General features: G+C 39.5%; 1 protein-coding gene and 1 pseudogene across 6 annotated transcripts in view; one reads left to right on the top strand and one right to left on the bottom strand.

The window, feature by feature from the left end:
- LOC103002953 (5'-AMP-activated protein kinase subunit gamma-1-like) overlaps positions 1-12,143 on the bottom strand; it is a 94,424-nt pseudogene extending 82,281 nt beyond the window's left edge.
- Positions 11,970-26,305, top strand: part of TNRC6A (trinucleotide repeat containing adaptor 6A) — a 97,830-nt gene continuing 83,494 nt past the window's right edge. For 4 of the 6 annotated variants that reach the window (XM_057529946.1, XM_057529943.1, XM_057529942.1 and 1 more), the window contains exons 1-2: positions 11,970-12,146; positions 12,529-12,576. In XM_057529946.1, the coding sequence (XP_057385929.1) occupies positions 12,142-12,146; positions 12,529-12,576 (53 nt within the window). In that variant the 5' untranslated portion in view covers positions 11,970-12,141. Of the gene's footprint in view, positions 12,147-12,528; positions 12,577-12,685; positions 12,756-26,305 lie in introns of all 6 variants that reach the window. The other 2 variants (XM_057529944.1, XM_057529945.1) reach the window with 2 other exon arrangements.

The raw sequence follows: 26,305 nt of genomic DNA, 5'->3' as shown, positions 1-26,305 counted from the left end.
CAACTGACACTGCAGAAATACCAAGGATCATGAGAGATTACTACAAGCAACTCCATGACAATAAAATGGACAACCTGGAAGAAATGGACAAATTCTTAGAAAAGCACAACCTTCCGAGACTGAACTGGGAAGAAATAGAAAATATAAAGAGACCAATCACAAGCACTGAAATTAAAACTGTGATTAAAAATCTTCCAACAAACAAAAGTCCAGGACCAGATGGCTTCACAGGTGAATTCTATCAAACATTTAGAGAAGAGCTAACACCTATCCTTCTCAAACTCTTCCAAAATATAGCAGAGGGAGGAACACCCCCAAACTCATTCTACAAGGCCACCATCACCCTGATACCAAAACCAAGGATGCCACAAAAAAAGAAAACTACACACCAATATCACTGATGAACATAGATACAAAAGTCCTCAACAAAATACTAGCAAACAGAATCCAACAGCACATTAAAAGGATCATACACCATGATCAAGTGGGGTTTATCCCAGGAATGCAAGGATTCTTCAATATATGCAAATCAATGTGATACACCACATTAACAAATTGAAGAATAAAAACCACATGATCATCTCAATAGATGCAGAAAAAACTTTTGACAAAATTCAACTCCCATTTATGATAAAATCCCTCCAGAAAGTAGGCATAGAGGGAACTTACCTCAACATAATAAAGACCATATATGACAAACCCACAGCCAACATCATTCTCAATGGTGAAAAACTGAAAGCATTTCCACTGAGATCAGGAACAAGACAAGGTTGCCCACTCTCACCACTATTATTCAACATAGTTTTGGAAGTGTTAGCCACAGCAATCAGAAAAGAAAAAGAAATACAAGGAATCCAAATCAGAAAAGAAGAAGTAAAACTGTCACTGTTTGCAGATGACATGATACTATACATAGAGAATCCTAAAGATGCTAACAGAAAACTACTAGAGCTAATCAATGAATTTGGTAAACTAGCAGGATACAAAATTAATGCACAGAAATCTCTTGCATTCCTATACACTAACAACGAAAAATCTGAAAGAGAAGTTAAGGAAACACTCCCATTTACCATTGCAACAAAAAGAATAAAATACTTAGGAATAAACCTACCTAAGGAGACAAAACACCTGTATGCAGAAAACTATAAGACACTGATGAAAGAAATTAAAGATGATACAAGCAGATGGAGAGATATACCATGTTCTTGGATTGGAAGAATCAACATTGTGAAAATGACTATACTACCCAAAGCCATCTACAGATTCAATGCAATCCCTATCAAACTACCAATGGCATTTTCCACAGAACTAGAACAAAAAATTTCACAATTTGTATGCAAACACAAAAGACCCCGAATAGCCAGAGCAATCTTGAGAAAGAAAAATGGAGCTGGAGGAATCAGGATCCCGGACTTCAGACTATACTACAAAGCTGCAGTCATCAAGACAGTGTGGTACTGGCACAGAAACAGAAATATAGATCAATGGAACAGGATAGAAAGCCCAAAGGTAAACCCACGCACATATGGTCACCTTATCTTTGATAAAGGAGGCAAGATTATACAATGGAGAAAAGACAGCCTTTTCAATAAGTGGTGCTGGGAAAACTGGACAACTACATGTAAAAGAATGACATTAGAACACTCCCTAACACCATACACAAAAATAAACTCAAAATGGATTAAAGACCTAAATGTAAGGCCAGACACTATAAAACTCTTAGAGGAAAACATAGGCAGAACACTCTATGACATAAATCACAGCAAGATCCTTTTTGACCCACCTCCTACGGAAATAGAAATAAAAACAAAAATAAACAAATGAGACCTAATGAAACTTAAAAGCTTTTGCACAGCAAAGAAAACCATAGACAAGTCGAAAAGACAACCCTTGGAATGGGAGAAAATACTTGCAAATGAAGCAACTGACAAAGGATTAATCTCCAAAATATACAAGCAGCTCATCCAGCTCAATATCAAAAAAAACAAACAACCCAATCCAAAAATGGGCAGAAGACCTAAATAGACATTTCTCCAAAGAAATATACAGATTGCCAAAAGAAACATGAAAGGATGCTCAACATAGCTAATCATTAGAGAATTGCAAATCAAAACTACAATTAGGTATCACCTCACACTGGTCAGAATGGCCATCATGAAAAAATCTAGAAACAATAAATGCTGGAGAGGGTGTGGAGAAAAGGGAACCCTCTTGCACTGTTGGTGGGAATGTAAATTGATACAGCCACTGTGGAGAACAGTATGGAGGTTCCTTAAAAAAGTAAAAATAGAACTACCATATGACCCAGCAATCCCACTACTGGGCATATACCCTGAGAAAACCATAATTCAAAAAGAGTCATGTACCACAATGTTCATTGCAGCTCTATTTACAATAGCCAGGACATGGAAACAACCTAAATGTTCATCGACAGATGAATGGATAAAGAAGATGTGGCACATACATACAATGGAATATTGCTCAGCCATAAAAAGAAACGAACTTGAGTTATTTGTAATGAGGTGGATGGACCTAGAGACTGTCATACCGAGTGAAGTAAGTCAGAAAGAGAAAAACAAATACCGTATGCTAACACATATATATGGAATCTAAAAAAAAGAAAAAAAATGGTTATGTAGAACCTAGTGGCAGGGCAGGAATAAAGATGCAGACGTAGAGAATGGACTTGAGGACACGGGGAGGGGGAAGGGTAAGCTGGGACGAAGGGAGAGAGTGGCATGGACATATATACACTACCAAATGTAAAATAGCTAGCTAGTGGGAAGCAGCCACATAGCACAGAGAGATCAGCTCGGTGCCTTGTGTCCACCTAGACTGGTGGGATAGGGAGGGTGGGAGGGAGACGCAAGAGCAAGGAGATATGGGGATATATGTATACATATAGCTGATTCACTTTGTTATAAAGGAGCAACTAACACACCATTGTAAAGCAATTATACTCCAATAAAGATGTTAAAAAAAAAAAAGAATTTTTAGCAGCAGCAGCACCTGATGAGACTTACTTGTTAGGAAATCAGTTTGGTAGCAGTGTGGATATTTGGATAGAGGGAGGTAAGCAAGCATGGAAGAATCATTCCTTCATCCAATAAATTTTATTAAGGGCCTAATATGTACTAGGCAACGTGCTAGACGTGAAAGATATAGTGAGAACAAGGCAGGTATTGTCCTTGCTCTCCTGGAGCTTATAAAGAATCTGGAGAGGGCTTCCCTGGTGGCGCAGTGGTTGAGAGTCTGCCTGCCAACGCAGGGGACACAGGCTCAAGCCCTGGTCTGGGAAGATCCCACATGCCGCGGAGCAACTGGGCCCATGAACCACAACTACTGAGCCTGGGCGTCTGGAGCCTGTGCTCCGCAGCAAGAGAGGCCACGATAGTGAGAGGCCCGCGCACCGCGATGAAGAGTGGCCCCCGCTCGCTGCAACTGGAGAAAGCCCTCACACAGAAACGAAGACCCAACACAGCCAAAAATAAATAAATTAATTAATTAATTAAAAAAAAAAATCTGGAGAATCAAAAATTAAACAAATAATGATGGAAGTAGTACATTACAAATGTGATCATGCCAGAAAGCAGAAGTAGAGGATGCCTTTAGAATATGTCATTGGGAGACCTAATAAAGTCAAGGCGGGTGGTGGTCAAAAAGTATCCTGAGGAAGTGACATGTGGTTGAGAGCTGAAGGATGGTAAGGCTGGGTGTAGAACTGGACACGTTTTAGAAAACGAAAGAAAAGCCCTTTGGGGAGTTCTCTGGTGGTACAGGGGTTAGGACTTGGCACTTTCATGGCTGTGGACCGGGTTCAGCCCCTGGCTGGGGAACTAAGATCCTGCAAGCCTTGTGACATGGCCAAAAAAAACCCCAAAAGCCCTTGCATTGAATTGTCTGGAGCAAGGAGAGAGGGGTGGTGGCTGGAGATAACACTGGGAGACCTTGCAGACCATATTAAAGATACTAGGCTTTGAATCAAGAGCCCTGGAAAGCCTTTGAATTATTTTAATAAGTTCAGGAGTAAGATGATCAAGTTTTCAATTTAAAAAAAATCACTGAGGCCGCTGAATGGAGAATGATTTCATGTGAACGTGTATAAAGCTGGTGAGGATGTGGCGCACCAGAGCCCCTCCTGGGATTGGAAATGTAACCTGGTGTAACCACTTCAGAAACACCGTACAGCTTCTTATGTAGTTAAGAATGAACTTATTCTGTGATTCAGTATTTCTATTCCTAGCTGTTTATCCAAGAGAGATAGAAACATATGTCTACTGTCCACAAAAAAAGAAAAAAGAAAGAAAAAAAAAAGACTTGTACAAGAATACAGCTTTATTCATAGCAGCTTTATTCATAATAACCTCAAACTGGAAACAAGTGTCAATCAACAGGAGGATGGTAAACAAACCGTGGTACATTCATTTAATGGTATAATTCTCAGTAACAAAAAGGAATGAACTTCTGACACATGCAACAATATGAATGACTAGGATATATTCAGCAAGAGAAGTTAGGCACAAAAGTATATATATACACATACTATATGACTCCATCTATATGAACTTCCAGAACAGACAGTACTAACCCATAGTGATATAAATCAGAAAAGTGGTTTCTTGGTGTCAGGTGTGTGTGGGGGGCCAGGGGCGGGGGGGATCAGGTGTGTGATGAAAAGGGGCTCAAGGGAATCTTCAGGGCTGACCAAGTGTTCTATATAGTGATTTTGGTTACACTAATTTTGGTATTTATTTTGACAAATAACTACACGGGTGTAGTTATTTGTCAAAACTCATCAATTTTTTTTTACTTCAAATGTGTGCATTTTATTGTATGTAAACTATACCACAACGAAAAAGAGAGGGGAAGAAAAGTGAATCGGTGGCGTTTTCAGGGTATACCATGGGGGCTGGCAGTGGAGAAATAGGGGAAGGGAAAAATAAGAGAAGTTTGGAAACAAAGTAACAGTGATACATTGGATGAGTGGGAGGGAAGAGTCAAAATTGACTCAGGTTTCTGGCTGGGGCAGCTTAGTGCGGGGTATTACTGCTACTTGGGGGAAATTGTCTCTTTGGGGACAGGTTTGTGTGTGGTGGGGGGAATGGGACAGAGAAGGAATAAGGCTAAATTCTTTTATTTTTTATTTTATTTTATTTTATTTTTGGCTGCATTGGGTTTTCATTGCTGCGCGTGGGCTTTCTCTAGTTGCCGCGAGCGGGCCTACTCTTTGTTGCGGTGCGCGGGCTTCTCACTGTGGTGGCTTCTCGTGTTGCAGAGCATGGGCTCTAGGTGCGCGGGCTTCAGAAGTTGCAGCACACAGGCTCGGTAGTTGTGGCTCACAGGCTCTAGAGCGCAGGCTCAGTAGTTGTGGCGCACAAGGTTAGTTACTCCGCGGTATGTGGGATCTTCCCGGACCAGGGCTCAAACCCGTGTCCCCTGCATTGGCAGGTGGATTCTTAACCACTGCGCCAGCAGGGAAGTCCGGAATAAGGCTAAATTCTGACACATCAATCTGAGAAGCGTCATTTGTCCCCATTATAGTACCCTTAATCCTGTTAATCGTGCCTTGCTAGGTTGTCACTGGAGTAGCATTCCTCTGCTCTTTCCTCAATCCACAGCAATGGTTCTCCATAGAGTAATATTTCACCTCCACTCCTCAGAGGGGTGGGGGAAACTGCTGAAGGGGTTTGGGTTGTCACAAAGAGGTGGGATTCAGTGGAGAGGGGCTGGACAGGGACAGTCCCACAAAATGTAGGACCCCCCGACCCCGGACATTCTCATGAGTGAAAGCATGTTTATAATTATCCGAAGACCTAACTCTTTACTTTTTTCAGTGTTACTATACACTTAAATTTTCAGTAATTCAATGTTCCCCTAAATTGAAAGAGAATTGTTCTCTAGTTGTTCAGAACTTGACTGAGAGTTGTTCTCTCTTCCAGATAAATTACATCTCCAGCATCACTACAGTTCTTGGTGTATGAGTAGTTATTTCAACACTGCTGCATTTGTAGGAGTGATTCAACACATAGGTGCCAGGATCTGCCTACTTTTCTGAGTCTTCCAGTGTAGACCATTACTGAGTATTTACATAGTGAAAGACATTTTAGTTTATTTACTTTTCTTTGACTTTATTTCAGATATGTCATTTTATGTGATTTTAAAATTATATGTTAGGTAGCTTATACTATCTATGATGATCATTTAGGGATAGAAAGGGTGGTGTTACAAAATATTTCTTATCAAAGGGAGCTGCGGGGTCTAATTCAGTTGAGAAAAACAGATCTACAATGTAGTGGTTAGTGATCTAGGCTCGGAAGCCAAATTGCTTGATTTTTGCCACTTATTATTTAGGTAACTCTGGGCAAGTTAATTATCCTCATCTGTAAAATGGGGATAACATCATTGGGCTGTGTGAGGACAATGATAATGATCAGTTAATATTTTTAAAGCACTTAGAACAATGCATAATTGGCATGTATTAAGTACCAAATAGATTTTAGTTAAATAAAATAACTGTACTCTTTCCAGGAAATCTCATTTGTGTTCATGTTTTCAATATCCATTTATACATTATTGTGAAAATTTTTCTAAATTTAAAAATATTTTGAGTGAGTTTTGTCTAAATATATATATATATATTTCACGATGGTATTTGGTAGAGACTTGGGAGAAAAAATAATCCTTTCAAGTACATAATTTTTCAAGTATTAGGCTAGTCATTTACCCTTCTTAGATAAGGAAGAGAGGGTTGAAGAATACTTAAGCTCTGGTAACCTCAGAAACCAAAGGAACAAAAAACCCAAGGAAGAAAGACAAATGGAGAAGAGATCTTATTTACGTTGAATTTTGTACAGCCTCTGTTTCTTACTATGCTCACTAAGAAGAAGCAAGAAGCTTCCTGAGATAGTTACAGATTCTTCCAGAGCTATTCCATAAAAAGCTATGGTAGGAAAGTCATTTAATGTTATATACAAATTCTCAAACTGGAAACTTCAACCATAAGGCATGCAACATATTATAATTTCACTTAATCTAGAGAATATGCTTGTTGTAGGAAATGGCATTTGCTTACTTAAACCAGCTATGTTAGTGAAACCCATTGCTCTGTAAAAACCTTGTTTCTGGTTTTGTCCCTAATTGTTTATACAAGTAAGTAAAAATGGTGGCACCAGTGGATTTAAAGCTAAATACAATACGAAGCCTGTTTTCATCCACAATAAGGACCCACAGTTTAAGCCTCCAGCCTGAGACCCTTCCTCTGCTGTTCCCTAGGTGCTGGGTTGGCTGCCCCTTATCTTTCAGCTCTCAGATGAAGCTTTACATTTTCAAAGAAACCTTCTTTGACCACACAATCTATGTAATGTTCCTTTGTTTCATGCTTAGCACAACATTTCTTTCCTTCTGTGCACTTGTCATAGTTTATAATTATACACTTTATAGTTTGCTTTAAAAAGAAAAAATCTGTCTGCCTCTTAAGACTTAATGCACAGGAGTAGTTGCTCCTGTATTGCTGAGAACTGGGCCCTAGCACGGTACTTAGTACATGTATTTGTTGCCCAGACAGACTGGCATTTTAGCATTCTGGGGTACACAGGTGAGATATGGGCTAAAAATATGAATTTGAGAGTCATCTACATTTAAATAGTATTTAAATACAAGAGAGAGGATGGAATTACTCATCCCAAGGAGGAAGTTGAGAGACAGAGAGGGGGAAGAGTCTGGAACAAAGCCTTGGGGTTCTCCAACATTTCTTTGGTTCAAAGCAAGAGATGATGGCAAAGGATACAAAAACAAGAAATGGTAGAGAGGTAAAAACAAACCCAGGAGAATGTGCTGCCAAGACATTCTGGAAAAGAAGCTCTCTTAAGAAGGCAGGACTGGTCAGCTGTGGCAAATACCGCTAAGAAGTAAATCAGGGGCTTCCCTGGTGGCGCAGTGGTTAAGAATCTGCCTGCCAATGCAGGGGACATGGGTTCCAGCCCTGGTCCAGGAAGATCCCACATGCCGCGGAGCAACTAAGCCCATGTGCTGCAACTACTGAGCCTGCAAGCTGCAACTACTGAAGCCCACGTGCCTAGAGCCCGTGCTCCGCAACAAGAGAAGCCACCGCAATGAGAAGCCTGCGCACCACAACGAAGAGTAGCCCCCGCTCGCCACAACTAGAGAAAGCCCGCATGCAGCAACGAAGACCCAACGCAGCCAAAAAAAAAAAAAAGAAGTAAATCAAGAGCAGGATAGAAATGTTACTATTGAGTTTGAGAGCTTCAAGGTCATTTCTGACTTTGATAAGAGCTATTTGGGGGGAGGAGTGGGGATGTCAGGTTAGAGTGGGCTGGGAAAGGAGGTGAGCAACTGGAACCAGCTGGTATAGAACACCTTTTCAAGAAGTTTTTCTGGGAAAGAGAGAAAAAAAAGAAAAGAAATGAAGCTGGAGAGGAATGAGGCATCCATGGAGTTGTTTTTTGTTTTGTTTGCATTTTTTTCTTATTGTGGAAGTTACTAGAATATGTTTGTATGATGATGGGAAATATTCAATAGACAGACTAATTATTAATAAAGAGAAAGAATAATAAGAGAAGACCCCTTAGTAGGCTTTTCTTTTTTCTTTTTCTTTTTTTTTGGCCACACCATGCAGCATGTGGAACTTCCCCAACCAGGGATTGAACCCATGGCCCCCTGTATTGGAAGCATGGAGTCTTAACTACTGGACCCCAGGGAAGTCCAGTAGGTTTCTGATAAGGAATCAGTGCTGGTTTTCTGTTGTCATTCTTCTTTGACCTACCCCTATGCACCAAGTTTAAGAGATAATCAAAAAGTGATTAGCATGACTTCATAATGCAGCCCTGGAGAAGTCATATGTGATTGTGTCAAACCACTCTGAAAAGATCTTCAAGAAATTATATCTTCTCAGCTTCCCTGGAGCAGAGAATTAGTTCCAGGGTTTCTCAACCTTGGGTGCTATTGGTATTTTGGTTCAGATACTCTCACGCTGGGGGGGAGTGGGGCTGTGCTGTGCACTGTAGGATGTTTAGCAGAATCCCTGGCCTCTACCCACTAGGTACCAGTAGCATCCAGTTGTGACCATCAGAAACCAGAAATTGCTAAATCTTTGTGTGAGGGTTAGGGAGCCAAATTGCCCCAAATGAGAATCAATGATTTATTCAAACCTAAGAAAGTCTAATTTTTTTAAAAAAATCAGTTAATCTTAACAGCTGTGTAAATGTTGATAAATATTACATTGCTTTATGCTCTTGTGGAAAACTATTCACAAACCTGGTATGAAAGCATACTCTTCTATATATACATGTTCATTTTTTTAACTCCTAAAGAAATGCTGTAATGTAATTTTTAATGCTTTAAGTAGAAAGAACAATAAAAGAAAACAAACCCAAATATATGCATGGATGAATCAAACTTAGGGATATGGCAAGAAAAGGAAAGTCACTAGCATTTATTTGGTGCCCCCTACATTTTACATTTTGTAAACCAGATTTTTAAAAAAATTTGTTTTACATGCTCATTGTATAAAAATGAAAAAATAAAAAGCCAGATACATTAAGAGAAGGAAATTAAAAACTTAACTATATCATCAGTTAACATTTGTGTACATATGCTTTAGGACTTTCTGTGCATCCATTCATTCCTTTATTCATTAACTTATTACCCATCTCCCTGAGAGAGGACAGGAACTGGGCAGTCAAGGGAGGTTTTGTTTCTTTTTAATGGGAGAGATTTGGGCATGTTTTAAAGGCAATGAAAGGATCAAAGCCAGTAGAAAGAGGAAAATGGGATGATCCGTAAAGTGAGGTTCCTGCGAAGGAATGGATTGCAAGCACAGAGTTGGAATCATCTTTAGGGGGAAGAAAGCGTTGTGAGGGACTTCCCTGGTGGCGCAGTGGTTGAGAATCCGCCTGCCAATGCAGGGGACACGGGTTTGAGCACTGGTCTGGGAAGATCCCACATGCTGCAGAGCAGCTAAGCCCATGCGCCACAACTACTGAGCCTGCGTGCCACAACTACTGAAGCTCATGTGACTAGAGCCCGTGCTCTGCAACAAGAGAAGCCACCACAATGAGAAGCCCGCACACGGTAACGAAGAGTAGCCCCCGCTCTCAGCAACTAGAGAAAGCCCATGCAGCTACGAAGATCCAATGCAGCCAAAAATAAAGAAAGAAAAGAAAAAAAAAGAAAAAGCGTTTTGAGAGGATGGAAAGAATACACACATATGTACACGAATATATGTATCTTATTGTATATACAGGTATGTATATTGCTGTATCTACCCGTAGGTATGTATCTTGTATCTACATGTAGGTATATATTTTTACTTTATGTACACATATGTATCTTACTGTCTTCATATATAAGTATCTTACTGTATCTACCTGCTTTCACAGTGTGAGCTACTTAGGAACTTGCTTTTTTACTTATTCTATTGTAACCATTTTCCGCTGTGCCATTACTCTTTCTCTCCAGCATTTTTATAGTATCCTAATGCATGCAGTAGTTCAGTTTTTTAAAAATAGATCTTTACTGGAGTATAATTGCTTCACAATACTGTGTTTCTGTTGCACAACAAAGCAAATCAGCCATATGCATACACATGTCCCCATATCCCCTGTCTCTTGAGCCTCCCTCCCATCCTCTTTATCCCACCCCTCTAGGTCATGGCAAAGCGAGGAGACGATCTCCCTGTGCTATGCTGCTGCTTCCCAGCAGCCAACTATTTTACATTCGGTAGTGTATATATGTCGATGCTACTCTCACTTCACCCCAGCTTCGCCTTCCCACCCCATGTCCTCAAGTCCATTTTCTATGTCTACCTCTTTAATCCTGAACTAGGTTCATCGGTACCTTTTTTTTTTTTAAGATACCATATATATGCGTTAGCATACGGTATTTGTTTTTCTCTTTCTGACTTACTCTGTATGACAGACGCTAGGTCCATCCACCTCACTGCAAATAACTCAATTTCATTTCTTTTTATGGCTGAGCAATATTCCATTGTATGTATGTGCCACATTTTCTTTATCCATTCATCTGTCGATGGACATTTAGGTTGGTTCCATCCTGGCTATTGTAAACAGTGCTGCAATGAACAACCACTATGGAGAACAGTATGGAGGTTCCTTACAAAACTAAAAATAGAACTACCATATGACCCAGCAATCCCACTACTGGGCATATACCCTGAGAAAACCATAATTCAAAAAGAGACATTTACCACAAAGTTCATTGCAGCACTATTTACAGGAGTTCTGTTTTTAAAGCCACGTCGTAATGTTGGACATTTTGGCCGTTCACAATTTTTCACCACCATCAACGCAGGACTTAATATCACGACGGTGACATTATCTGTAGCTATCTAGGATTATTTTTTGAACAGAAGTTCATGCAAGTGGAATTGCTGAGTCAAATGGTCTGCCAAATTCGAAGGATAAAAATCGCTTTTAAACCTCACTGTCATCCTCAGGTATGCATTCTTATCTGAGGAGGAAACAGAGAAGCAGAGAGGTTAAATAATTGGCCCAAGGTCAAAAATAATTAGAAGTGGCGGATTTCAAAAGCAGCGCGGGATCATCATGCTGCGGCTGGGGTAGAATTTGCGGTTTAGGCGATTTTTTTTTTTTCTGGTGTGTTTTGGTGGGGGAGGGGCCGGGCAGCAGGGAAGGAAACTTGTGTCGCAGCAAAGAAGGAGGAGGAGAGGGACTCAAGTCAGAATCCGAGGCGGCCGTGCCAAGAAAGGCTGGGCTCGGAGTTCGGCGAAGCCCCCTGCCGCTGTGCGGGGCGCCTCGGAGGCTGTGACCCCCCACCCCCCATCCCCCCAGGGAGGTCCAGCCGGGGGCCGCGCCGCGCCGGGGCGGTTGCCAAGGGCCTACCCCGTCTGCGGCTCTAGTTGCTAGGACCTCCATCTTGAGGCCGGTGGCCGCGGCACCCCCGGAAGGGGTTGCCGAGTGGGGCATTCACTTCCGGTTTGGGGCCTGCAGCGGCGGCGGTGGCGGCGGCGGCGGCGGCGGCAGCGGGTCGGTGTAGAAAATGGCGCTGGTGCAGCGGCTCGGGCCTCTCCCCGCGGCGCTACGGAGGGCTTGAGGCTCGCGAGCCTCACTCGCCGCGCCCCACTTGCTCGTGCACTTTACACACATGAGGTGAGCGGGGCGGGGGCCTCCCTCCGGGCGGGCGGAGCCTCGGGCGCTGCCGCAGGGCCCGCGACCGCGGGCTGCAGCGTCGGCGCCGGGCGTCCCCGAGACCTCGGGCCTCGGCGCGAGGGAAGCCGGCTGTGCTGCTGCGGAGGCCGGACGGGAGGCCCGGAGGGGCCGCGCTGCGCGGCTGGGGCCGGGCCGGGGGCTGCGGCTCGCCCGCGCCGCCTGACCGCAATCGGGGTTGCAGCCCCGCAGCTTTGTGAGCCCCCACGGGCTCCCCTCCCCCTCCCCCTCCCCATCCGGCCCCGGCGCGAGCCTCTGCCGCAGCAGCTCCGTTTTCATGCGCATCTCTCTCTCTCTCTCTCTCCCTTTTTCTTTTCTGTTCCAGAGAATTGGAAGCTAAAGCTACCAAAGACGTAGAAAGAAATCTTAGCAGGTAAGATGGGCGAGCTTACCGCCTCTCGACCTATTAATCTTGTATTTCCACTCTGGCTCGCCCTTGCTGGGTTTAGAAGTTACCCGGTGTCATTTTCTTTTGCACGCAGGGAGCAGACACGGAGAAGAGGCCGGAGGGAATACTGGATGGAGGGATTGCGGGGAGATGCGTAATTACGCGTGTGTTCCTTTCTTTGGGGGGGGGGGAACCACAGCGAAAAGCAATTCTTGTAAACTTAGTTAAAGCATTCTCACCCTTTTAGAATTTAATTAGGGGACTTGTGCATTAATTACTATTGTAAATGGTTGCAGGCATTGTGTGACTCATGATTGAGGCGGCCCTTATGGCGGGCTGTCAAACTGTTTTGGCTTCCCCGTTATTACTTTGTAACTCAAATTGTTGCCTTTATAAAAAGATACTATGTGTTCGCATTTTTTTTCAACACATTGTAGTCAGGCGGATTCTGTTGCACTGGAAACAGTTTTGCCCTTGAACTTTACCAAGCATAAGCTGCGTTTTGTTTTCTTTTGAAAATACATTTTTATCTACGTTCGGTGTGTGCTCTTTTTATCAGCTGGTAAAATAATTAAAAAATCTGTTCCCAGTAAGTGGTTCTCATTCTTCTTGGACCTGAATGCTTTTGCACTGGTAATTTAAATCATCACCACAAAGGGGTTTTTTGGTTTTTTTTAAACGATGCCTTTATGGAAATGTTGAGCTTTATTGAGCTGTAATTGCTTAAGCATCAGGGCATTGCACCGTATTTAACTCTTTTTCACATTCATTTTCTGTCTTACAGTCTTTTCCTTTCTTATTCGCCGTTTTCTTTTGCATCGTATTGGGACACTCAGAGAAACTTCTAGATAAACCTAATCAGTGAGCAGCTTTCTTTCACTTGAACAGAATAAAATAAAATTTCTCTGTCTCAGATCTTAATGTAGTTTGTGCTTGGTGATTGTAAGTTTTATGCTTGTGTTGAGGTTCTTAACATTCACAGTTCAAATCATCTGAATATTTTTCAGCATATAGAATAATTTCAAGCTGCTAGTCTTTTGAGTTTTATAGATATTAACTTGTTAAAGTGATCATTAAAGAATCTGTTCAGTCGGTGAAGGATGGACGTCATCGTCTTACCAAATAAGAGATTTTCTGTTATTCAAAATAATTACAGGATCATTTAAAGGAAATTAAACCCGATGTCACTGACTAAATAACTGTTGGATATTTAAATAAGTTTTGTCAAAAGCTATTAAAGAAATGTTAAGATATGAAACCGTTAAATAAAACAGGTTGAGTTTTTAAGGTGTAATTTCAGAAAGGAGCTTGGAGGTATCAGTCTCTCTTTCTGTTTTTGCTTTGTCAGGTAACTATATCAGTGTAATTCCTATGGAGGTTTTCTGGGACTATAAATTAAAAATGGTCTCTACCACAGGTATAATTTTTATATGCTATTACAGTTGGATAGAACTTGGAGTCGCTGTATCAGCTATGTATCAGAGTCTGAATCCCAGCTTTGGCACTTACAATATGACCTTGACTCTTGGCAAATCACTTAGCCTCTCTGTTCCTAATCTATAAAACAAGAGGTTTGGGCCAGCTAGTTGCTAAGGTCTGTTAGGTCCCTAGGGTTTTATAAAAAGGAGTCAAGTGTTGTCCCTGGCCACAGAGAGCATGTGCAATCTAGGAGGAGGACTGTCATGGGTACATAAATAACTAATACAAGGTAGATGATGTAAGAGTCAAAAGAAGATACCATTCCATTCATATCCTTAAGGCTCTTCAGTTGGTCAGAAGGAATGAAAAGGAAAAACAACAGGGCACTGTGTACTAAGGACCCTGTGAGAGGGGAACATTTCCTAGAGGTTAAAAGTTTCCTGAGGAGGGAGAGAGATGATTAGGTGGGTAAATGCTTCCTTTCAACTCCATCCTTAGCTCTGTGCTTCCTTTTTCACAAATAAGGAGAGTATATCTTTACCCATTTGTGCTCTCCCCAGGAAGGCGTTATCCTATATTCATTCAGTAAACATTTCTTGAGTATCTTATATGTTCCAAATGGAAGACTAGGCACTAGGGAAGGGAAGAATGGAAGTAGCCGAATTTATTGAATGTTTTTTCTGTCTGCCTGGCACACTTTTCTGAAGGTCTTATATTGACTCATCTGATCCTGGAACACTGTGAGGTAGGTACTTTTACTGTTCCTGTTTTATAGGTGAAGACTTTGATGTACAGAGAGGTTAAGTAGCTTTCAGGAGGCCACACCACTGGTATGCTTTGGACTGTATTGTGTTGCTTCACAAGAGGCATGGTTCTTCACCTTGAAAAATTTGAAAAAATCTTTGGGGAGGCACAACCCACACATATAAGCAACACTTCTAGATCAGAATTTCTCAACCTGGGCACTGTTGACATTTTGACCAGATCATTTATTATTGTGAATTCTGCCCTGTGCATTGTGGGATGTTCAGCAGCATCTACCAGAAATACTCAGATGTGACAATCAAAAATGTCTTCAGATACTGCCAGAGGTCCCCTGGAGGGCAAAATCACCCACACTGTTGTAGATCTTCATGTTTCACGAAGATAACCAAACATTTGGATTTTTAACGTTAAATCTTTAAATGTTAAATATGTTTTAATACCATGGAACTCCAAATTCCCATTGTGTAGACCCCGTGTTTGGAAACTCTAGTCTCTGAATGAATGACAAAGTTATATTGCCATTCTCCTTTCCCTTTGCTAAACTGCAAACTCTCAAGACAGCATGCCAGGTAGCCCGTGCCAGTTAAACAAAACTGGCACAGTAGATAAGTTTAGTTGCCCACACGAGGTAAACTATCTTAATTTACTGTTGGCCATTAAAATTGTCACTTTTTGTCGGTATCCTGGGCATTCAAAAGAGAACTGTAATGTCTAGATCTGCGAGATTGCCATTGGAACTAAATTTTAAAGAATGGAATCAGTTTTGAAAGGCAGAGAAAAAGGCAATGTAGGAACAACAGCAGAAATGAAGGCACAAAATCCAGAAAGTATAGGGAATTTTGAAATAGCAGTAAGTAGTTCAGTTGGATTGGCATATAAGGGTGGGGGCAGGTGTAGAGTTTCTTGAATATCAGGTTGAGGACTTTTTGCATAAATCTTACATTGTGGGAAGCTACTAGGTGCTTTTAGGTAGAGTGGTGATAGGATAGAAAAATGATAACTAGTGATCTGGGCAAGAGGTGTGATGAAGACCTGAATTAAAATGGTAGTAGAAAAGAGGGGAGAGTGTGAGATACTGAAGATGTGCTATCTGGGGTTTGGCAGCTACTTAGTCTGTGATTAGTTGTCTAAATGCATGGGGTCTCTATCTTGGCTGAATGGGAGATTGACCCAGCCTCTGAACAGAATAGATGTGAGAACAGAAATAGGAGTTTGGAGAGAGAAGATGGTAAGTTACAGTTTATAGTTGTAAAAAATCTCTTGTAACTCAACTTATCTAACTTAAAAAAATATATATATATATATCCAAAGTGATAGAATCATTGAATATTTAGATTTAGACTATGATCCCAGCCAACATTCTTATCCCTTCATTTTACAGATGAGAAAGCTATGGTCAAGGTTATAGTCTCTAACAAGTGACAGAGCTGGGATTCAAACAGGCCTTTTGACTCTCACTATAGGGTTCTTACAGCTAGGCAGTGTTTTATATTGCACAATAGAAGAAAGATAACTTTGGTTTCTCCTTTTTTTCTGAAAATGTGAGAACAATTCCCTCAATATATTTCATGACCATTTTACTAATTTACTATAATGTAGGGTGTGTTGTCTAAAGTAGAACTACATGCTTCATGTTATGCTGATTTTTTTTCTCCCTAAACCAACCATTAAATGCCATCATTTAAGAGAAGTCGTTAAAGATGCTATGTACCATATAATGTAGCATCTAAATTGGAACGTTTTTATCTGAGACACCTTCACTTGGGACATGCTAAATAAGAAAAGACTAGGGACAGCAGGAGTAAACCAGGGCATTAGGTCTTCCTAGATAAGGTGGACCCTGCTCTTGGAATTCACCAAACTTTATCTGGAGGAAAAAAAAAAAAATCACCTTATGATTTTGTTAAGCTTTTCTGTTGCTTTCCTGTGATGTAGTTTGTAGGCCAGCAATTTCATATTAGTAGGTTTCTTTCTAGCTTTATTTGGTAGCTATGTGGTATATCAATTGGTAGAATAAATGAATCACAAACTGTAAGCTTAATTTTAAAATGTGTAACAACCCTCTGGAAATTTTAAATATAAACATCATTAAAAAATCTGAGTACCATTCTGTAACTTGGGAGTTTTGGCATCTGAAGTAAGTGTGCAAGTATAAAATACAGTCCTTTACAGTTCTGTTTTATGACAACCTCAGAAGTATTGCCCATAATTGGAAAGACTAAAATAGATATGGCTGTATATATTCTTGTCAGACTGACTTATGACGTCTCTCACTCAAAATCAAGAAAATGTCCTCTCATTTAAAAAATTTAAAAAATCATTCTAATCTTCAGCAAAATAGCAAGAATAGTGCAGTGAACACCTCTATCTCCACCTAGGTTTACCAGTTACTAATATTTTGCTAAATTTGTTTTATCATGCCCTCTCACCCCTAAATAAGACAACACGTATCTTCCAAGAACAAGGGCATTCTACATAACAGCAATCAAATTATCACAGTCGGGGAAGTTTAACTTTATTACAGTACTATTTGGTCCATATTCAAATTTTCCCAGTTGTCCTAATAATGTCTTTTTTTTTAAATTTATGGACATTTTTTGGGGGGGGTTGGGTAGCTATTTAATTTTTTTTTTAATTTATTTTATTTTTGGCTGCGTTGGGTCTTGGTTGTTGCGCGCAGGCTTTCTTTAGTTGGGGCGAGCTGGGGCTACTCTTCGTTTTGGTGCGCAGGCTTCTCATCACGGTGGCTTCTCTCGTTGCGGAGCACGGGCTCTAGACACGCAGGCTTCAGTAGTTTTGGCGCACGGGCTTAGTTGCTCTGCAGCATGTGGGATCTTCCCGGACCAGGGCTCGAACCCGTGTCTTCTGCATTGGCAGGCGGATTCTTAACCACTGTGCCACCAGGAAAACCCCTAATAGTATCTTTTAAAATGTAGTTTGTTCTTTTCTCTCAGTTCCTTAATCCAGGGTTGCATTTAGTCATCTGTAATTTCCTTCCATCAGGAGCAGTTCCTTATGCATTTCTTCCCCTTTCATGACATGGACATTTTGGAATAGTCCAGACAAGTTGTTTTTGCAGGCTTCAATTTGGATTTGTCTGGTTGTTTCTGTATGATTAGATTCAGGTTAAACCTTTTTGGCGGGAATATCACATAGGTGACGTGTTTGTTCTTAGTGCATCACATCAGGCTCTCTCCCTGACCCCTTTGAAGGAAATTAGCTAAAAGTTTGCCCAGTACTTGTACCTTTACACTAGCTCAGTGTTTCTTCCATTTTAGGATATGCCAAACAATTAGTTGAAACTGAGGTATAATTTTAAATAGTTGAGGTTACAGTAATTACAATCTTCTTTAAATTGGCCAGCTATAATGATTGCAGCTTTTTGAAGGGTTATTCTGAAGGTAGCTCTTCTATTGTTAGACATAAAAGTTGCGTGTTTTTGGCTTTCACCAGTAGTAAACTGAACCCTGGTAACAAAATGAAACATAGGACTGGGCTTGTGATATGCATTCTTCAGAAGAATACCCCAATGAAATTAGAGTGGCATTGTGCCACCAGAACAGGGTTTCTCATCCTGGATTCCACAGAGGGACCACAGGTGGTATGAGGTAGTTTGAAAAACTGAATGTGTGCTTTAAAAAAAAAAGAAAAAGATGATCCTCAGCATTTATCAGGTTTCAAAGGCTCATGGCTCCCCAAATATTAAGAAACATTGTGTTATAGGGAGGATGTTAGAGGAGCTGAATAATGTCAGTAAAAGGGAGATTTTAAGATTTAAAAGAGAGAAAGTAAAATTCGACTAAGGCATAGGTTCTCTAAAAAAAAAACAAACCCAAAAGACCAACAACATGAAAATACAGTTGTCCCTCAGTATCTGAGGGGGATTGGTTCCAGAACCCGCACCCCAGCCCATAGCAAAATCCAAGGATGCTCGAATCCCTTATATAAAGTGGTATAGTATTTGCATATAACCTGTACACATTCTCCTGTGTACTTTAAGTCATCTTTAGTTTACTTATAATACCTGATACAATGTAAATACTATGTAAATAGTTGTAAATACAATGTAAATGTTATGTAAACAGTTGCCCATGTATGGCAAATTCAGGTTATGCTTTTTGGAACTTTCTGGAATTTTTTTTGATCCTTGGTTGATTGAATCTGTGGATTTGGAACCTGGGATATGGAGGGCCAACTGTATAGTTTAAATGTCATATTAAGGTGGTCTTATTTTTAAAATGAATTGCATACTCTGTGTGAGCTGGTTATGAAGCAGAAATCCTAACATTTCTACTCTTGTAACTAGGGAAAAGCATTTTGAATTTTAGGCAGTAGTATGTTGTGTGACCATGACTCAGCTGACTTCCCGTTTCAGATGGAATGTTCAAAACAGATTGAAACTTGGTTAAGGAATTTTATACTTTGAACCTTACAAGATATTTTCTGCAAACAGCAATTGATTGGATTTTGTATAATAACAAACAAGATTAAACCAAGTCACTTGTTTTGCTATTCTTACTAGTGGTTTTGAGTCAGCCAGCATTTATTGAACAGCTTGCTGCAGTGATATTGAATATTTTTATAATTTCGACATCTGTGTTTTGTTGACTTGGGTCCCTTCTTTCTCTTATTCTTTTGGAGTATCTCCCTAAAACACAAGGAAATAGTGCTGTGTGGTGTGAAATATGCACTAATTTAAAATGTATTTTTAAGCATTACTTTGATAATTGACCATACAAAGGCTGTCAGAGAAATATGTTTTACTTAATATTCTTCTTGTGAATCCCTAGGTGATGTGAGGCATATAAGTGAGAATCTTACCATGTAAAAATAGAAAGGGACATAAAATGTGCATTCTCTGCACTGCTGCAAGTTAATCATGCTCAAGCCACAGTTCTGAGCCTGTCACTCACTATTTCTTAGAAACCTCTGCTGCCTCCCTAGTGACTCTGGAATTGAAGACCAAACTCTTGTCTGTGCTAAGCTTATCTGTTTAGCTTTATCCCTTCTACCTTTTGCCCTGTCCTCAGTTCCTCCTTCTCTGAATGTCTCCTTCAATTTCTCCCTCAATTTTTTTTTCTAACAGCTTTATTGAGATTAAATTCACATACCATAAAGTTCACTCTTTTAAAGTACATGATTCAGTGGTTTCGTATATTTACAGAATTGTGCAATCATCACAACTACCTAATTCCAGAACATTTTTTTATACCCCCCCCCCCCCCAAAAAACCCATACCTGTTAGCAATCACTCCCCATTCACTCCATCCCCTGGCAACCACTAATCTATACTCTGCATGGATTTGCCTATTCTGGACATTTCATATAAATAGAATCGTATAATATGTGGCCTTTTGTCTTGCTTGTTTCACTTAGCATGTTTTCACAGTTCATACATGTTGTAGCACATACTTAATTCTTTTTATGGGCAAAAAACATTCCATTGTATAGCTGTACCACATTTTGTTTATCCATTCATCAGTTGATGGGCATTAAGGTTGCTTTCACTTTTGGGCTATTATGAATAGTGATACTGTGAACATTCGTGTGCAAGTGTTTATGTGGACGTACATTTTCAGTTCTCTTGGGTATATACTTTGGGGTGGAATTGCTGGGCATATGGTAATTCTATGTTTAACTTTTTGAGGAACTGCCAAACTATTTCCAAAGCATCTGCACCCATTTTACATTTTCACCAGTGGTGTATGAGTATTCCATTTTCTCCACATCCTCACCCATACTTGTTATTGTTCTTTCTGATTATAGTCATTTTAGTGGATGTGAAGTGATATCTTACTGTGGTTTTGATTTGCATTTCCCTAATGACTGATACTGCTGAGCATCCTTTCACGTGCTTACTGGCCATTTGTGTATTTGATTTGGAGAAATGTCTATTCAAATCCTCTGCCCATTTTACATTTGGTTATATTTTTAGTGTTGAGTTGTAAAAGTTCTTTATATGTTCTAGATACAAGTCCTTTATTAGATACATGATTTACAAATATTTTCTTCTATTCTGTGGGTTGCCTTTTCACTTTCTTGGTGTCCTTTGAAGCACAAAAATTTAAAATTTTGGTATGGCCAATTTGCTGTCTTAACCATTTTTGAGTGTACATTTCAGTGAAATTAAGCACATTCACAATGTTGTGCAACTGTCACTACCAGTGACTCTTCTTCTTGCAAAACTGAGACTCTGTACCTATTAAACAATAACTCCCCATTCTCTCCTCCCCTCTACCCTTGGGAACCACCATTCTACTTTCTGTCTCTATGAATTTGTTATAGGAACCTCTCTTGAGTGGTTCCTAGAACCACTCATAATATTTGTCCTTTTGTCACTGGCTTATTTCACTTAGCATAACATTCTCAAGGTTCATACATGTTTTAGCACATTAGCCAATTGATTTTTGTATGTTGATCCTGTATCCTGCAGCTGTGCTGAACTCTGTGTGTGTGTGTGTGTGTGTGTGTGTGTGTGTATTCCTTAGGACTTGTATATATAGGACCATATTAACTCTGAATAAAGAAAAGTTTTATAATTTCCTTTCCAATCTTGGTGCCTTTTATTTCTTTTTCTTGCCTAATTTTCCTGACTAGAACCTATAGTAAAATGTTGAATAGGAATGGCAAGAGTGAACATCCCTGTCTTGTTTCTAATCTTAGAGGAAGAGCATTCAGTCCTAACCATTAAATATAATGTGAACTGTGGGCTTTCTGTAGATGGCCTTTATCAGATTAAGGAAGTTTCCTTCTATTCCTAGTTTGAATGTTTTTGTCTTGTCATGAAAGGGTGTTGGATTTTGTCAAATGCTTTTTCTGTGTCTATTGAGATCATGTTGGTTTATCCTTTGTTCTATTAATGTTGTATTACATTGATTTTCATATGTTAAACCAACTTTGCATTCCTGGGATAAATCCCTCTTGGGCAAGGCGTATAGTCCTTATTATATGTTGCTAGATTCAGTTTATTAGTCTTCTGTTAAGGATTTTTGAGTCTGTGGTCACAAGGGTTATTGATCTGTAGTTTTCCTTTCTTGTTATACCTTTATCTTTTGGTACTGGGTATGGTCTGGTTTGGAATCTAGAATCTGGGGTCTTGAGCTGTTTGGTTTGGCATCTACTTCATTCTGCATTGTGCATTAATAATTGTTTTTACATATCCAGTTCCATTTTTTCTTTTTAATTTTTTCCCACTTTATTAAGGTATGATTAACAAAATCAATTCCATTTTCTTTTTCCCCCCAGCAGTTAGTGCATTGCCCCTGTATGTGTGTGTGTTTTATTGAGATATAATTGACATCTAACTTTGTGCAAGTTTAAGGTGTACAGCTTGCTGATTTGAAATATTTATATGCGTGTTTACCCTTGAACAACATGGGTTTGAACTGTGTGGATTTTTATATGTGGATTTTTTTTTTCCACTAAATACATATTACAGTACTACACAATCTGTGGTTGGTTGAATCGGTAGATGTGGAACTGTGGGTTTGGAGGGCCAACTGTAAAGTTATATGCAGATTTTTGACTGCATGTGATCAGTGCCTCTAACCCCTGCATTGTTCAAGGGTCTACAGTATTCCAATATGATTACCACTGAAGCATTAGCTAACACCTCTATCATGTCACATAATTATCATTTCTTTTTTGTGGTGAGAACATTTAAAATCCAGTCTCTGAGCAACTTTGAAGCATATAACATAGTATTGTTGACTATTATCACTATTCTGTTCATTAGATTTCCAGAACTTATTCCCCTTAGTTTCAGGAGTTGCAGGTTTGTACTATTTAACAACATCTCCTCAATTCTCCTATCCCCCAGCCCCTGGTAACTGCAAGTTCAGGTTTTTTAGAGTCCACATATAAGTGATAATCATATAGTATTTGTCCTTCTCTGTCTGACTTACTTTACTCATCATAATGCCCTTAAGGTTCGTCCATGTTGTTGTAAATGGCAGAATTTTCTTCTTTCTCCAGGCTGAATATTATTCCTTTGTATGTGTATACAACACCTTCTTCATTCATTGATGGACACTTAGGTTGTTTCTATATCTTGTGAATAATGCTGCAGTAAACATGGGAGTGCAGATATCTTTTTGATATCCTGTTTTCATTTCTCTTGGATATATACCCAGAAGTGGGATTGCTGGGCCATTAGTAGTTGTATTTTTAGTTTTTTAAGGAACCTCCATACTGTTTTCCATAGTGGCTGCACCAATTTACATTCCCACCAACGGTGCACAAAGGTTCCCTTTTCTGCATGTCCTCACCAACACTTGTTACACTTGTTACCTCTTGTCTTCTTGATGACAGCCATTCTAAGAGGTGTGTCAATTCCGTTTTCTACCGTATCCTCTCCTTTCTTTGGTCGCAGTCTTCTTTGTGTCCTAATGTTAGTTTAGTGCCATATTTTGTACCTAGTTTCTTGTAGCTAATGTTTAGTGTACACTTATGTGCATCTCTTAAGCACTTCCTCTGCATTTCCTAATTTAATCTTCACAACAACCCTCTCAGGGAGGTGCAGTTTAAGACCTCTTATAAACGAGGAGATGGAGGCTTTAGAGAAATTAAACAAGTTGCTTACACAAGTCGGTAGTGGAGTTGAGATTTAAGCCCACACCTCTTTGGGATCAGAGCCAGAGCTCTTAACCTCATGCTGTGCTGCCCAGGAAATGCTTGTTTGAATAGATTGGATTTAAACTGGTCCTTAAGAAGTAGAATGTGGGTAGAAGAAAGAGTGACAGGAGTGCATGTGTGGTGGTGGATGGGGTTAGAGTGTTAGTAACAGCAGGGAAGAAGGAATTGGTATTAAATTGGAGTACTAATATAAGTAGAACTGGTTTTTGTCCCCAGAACAGTAATTAGTTCTATTTGGAAGAGTGAGATTAACATCTGAAATAATTAGAAAATGAGCATTGTTTAATCAGAGGTCAAGGGTGAGTTCTGTATGAGTTGGAAAGAATTATGAAGGAACTAGTAATTGTTAAGCCTCAAAAGAGGAGCAGATTTAGGAGAGTAGTTTAGCAAACCAGATTTGGGGTCAGCCTTTACCATTGTCTTATACTACACAGGTCACTTAGAGCTTCCAATCCTTGGTTTCTTTTAGTGTCAAATGGGAATAACATAAATTCTGTGTTTTGGTGTTGTGGGTTCAAAATGGATGATCTCTTCAGAGCACCTTGTAAACTGTACAGTGCTCCTGTCACTACGGTGGGGGGTTCCAGTTCTTTTAAAATTCTAATATCACTATCCTCGACCTGAGCTTTTTATTTGAAAGTAATTTCAGTCCGAGAGAAATTTTACAAGAATAGACAAAAAATTCCTGAATAGCCTCCATCTGTGTTCCTCAAATGGTGATATTTAACCACCTTTGCTTTCTCATTCTCTTTTACATGCATACTGGGTTTTTTCCTGAACCATTTAAGAGTAACTTAGAGACATGATGTCCCTTTACCCCTAAAAACTTATTTATTTCCTGACATACTCAGCCATAAAAAAAGAATGAAATAATGCCATTTGCAGCAACATGGGTGGACCTATGTTGCTGCAAACATAGGTTATCATACTAAGTGAAGTAAGTCAGAGAAAGACAAACATTATATGATATCGCTTATATATGTAATCTAAAAAAATAATACACATCAACTCATTTACAAAACAAACAGACTCAGACATAGAAAACAAACCTATGGTTACTGAAGGGGAGGGGAGGGAGGGATAAATTAGGGATTTGGGATTAGCAGATACACACTACTATATATAAAATAAACAACAAGGACCTGCTGTATAGCACAGGGAACTATATTCAGTATCTTATAGTAACCTATAATGGAAAAGAATCTGAAAAAGAATGTGTGTGTGTGTGTGTTTGTGTATAAACTGAATCACTGCTGGACACCTGAAACATTGTAAATCAACTATATTTCAATTTAAAAATAAAATAAATATTTCCTAAATTCAAAGACATTTTCTTAGTAACTACAGTGCCATTATCAAAATTGGAAAAGTATTATTCAGTACAGTCTTAATAGCAAATCTGCAGATCTTACTGAAATTTTGCCAGTTGTCTTAGTAATACCTTTTAGAGCAAATTTAAAAAAACAAAACTTCTTTCTGGTCAGAGATTTGATCTAGGAATACAGGCTGCATTTAGTTTTCAAGTTTGTTTAGTCACCTGTATTCTTGAACAGTTTCTCAGTCTGTCTTTGTTTTTGAAGACCTTGATATTTTTTAAAGAGTACAGGTTAGTTATTTGGTAGAATGTCCCTCAATCTATATTTGTCTGATGTTTCCTCTTGATTAGATTTACATTATGTGTTTTTGGCAGGAATAGCACAGGACTGATGTTGTTTTGCTTAGTGCCTCACATAAGGAGGTGCATCATGTCCATTTATCTCTTTATTGGCGATGGTAACTTAAACTACTTGGGTAAGTTGAATACCAACTACTTGGTATATGTCAGGTTTCACCACTGTAAAGTTAGTACTTTCTCTTTGTAATTAATAATTATATTGTTGGGAGTACTTTGAGACTATGTAAATATATTATTTCTCATCAAGATTCTTGCCTGAGTCAATGGATTGCTAAATAGTGATTTTCTAAGTCCATTATTTTTGCTACATTAGTTGACATTCTACTGTATGATCTGTCCCTTTACCCTGTTAATTCATCCATTCATTCATTTATTCATATCAGTAGGGACGCATGGATTCTTCATTTATTCAGTGGGTTGTAATCCTTTACTAGCATTATTTTATTGCTTAGTTTATGAGGCCAGTAGAAGCCCCCTTCAAGCTCAACCTCCTACTTTTTGAGGAGATCCGGACTATGTATCATCTGTATCTTCACTGCTATCTCATCATATCCTATTTTCTTATTTTCTCTTCATTCTTAAGAGGAAGATATGCTGACTTCACTACCACCTATGCTTCACTACCTGCCTATGCTTTATGGTTCAAAATCAAACGCTATCTAGAAATACACAGTGTTGCTGCCACCCTGTCTTTTGTCCTCTTTTCTCCACATATTTCTATCACAAATAGGTATTTTTATTAGTTTCTGTATGTGTGTGCTTCTAGAATTCCTTTATGCAAATACAAGCATATGGGGGATATATATTCCTATCTCTTCCCCACTTTTAACACAAAAGATAGTATACTGAACCTTAGTGTTTTCCCCAGTTAACTATATACCTTTCAGATCCTTTCATATCAGAATATGGAGGCCTTCCTTATCTGTTTTACAGCGGCGTAGTTATTCCATTTTATGGATGTATCAATTTTATTTGACTACTTTAGCATTTGCAGGTATACACTACCTGTGACTGTAAACAAGCTTCTCTTGCGTTACCCCATCTATTATCACCTTCTCTGATACCTTTATTCCTTAACCCCTTTTCTACTTCCAAATAAGTACTAGTCTTCCTTATTTAAAAAAAAAAAAACTTCAGTTTTATCCTGGTTTTTTTTTTTCATATCATGGCTAAATTTTTGAAAATCTGATCACTCTTAACCTCTCTTGCAGCAGTTTGGTT

Source organism: Balaenoptera acutorostrata, chromosome 15, assembly GCF_949987535.1.
Source record: "Balaenoptera acutorostrata chromosome 15, mBalAcu1.1, whole genome shotgun sequence".
Taxonomy (NCBI): domain Eukaryota; kingdom Metazoa; phylum Chordata; class Mammalia; order Artiodactyla; family Balaenopteridae; genus Balaenoptera; species Balaenoptera acutorostrata.
Note: the sequence above shows the minus strand (reverse complement) of the source record. Positions and strands in the feature narration are given on the sequence as shown.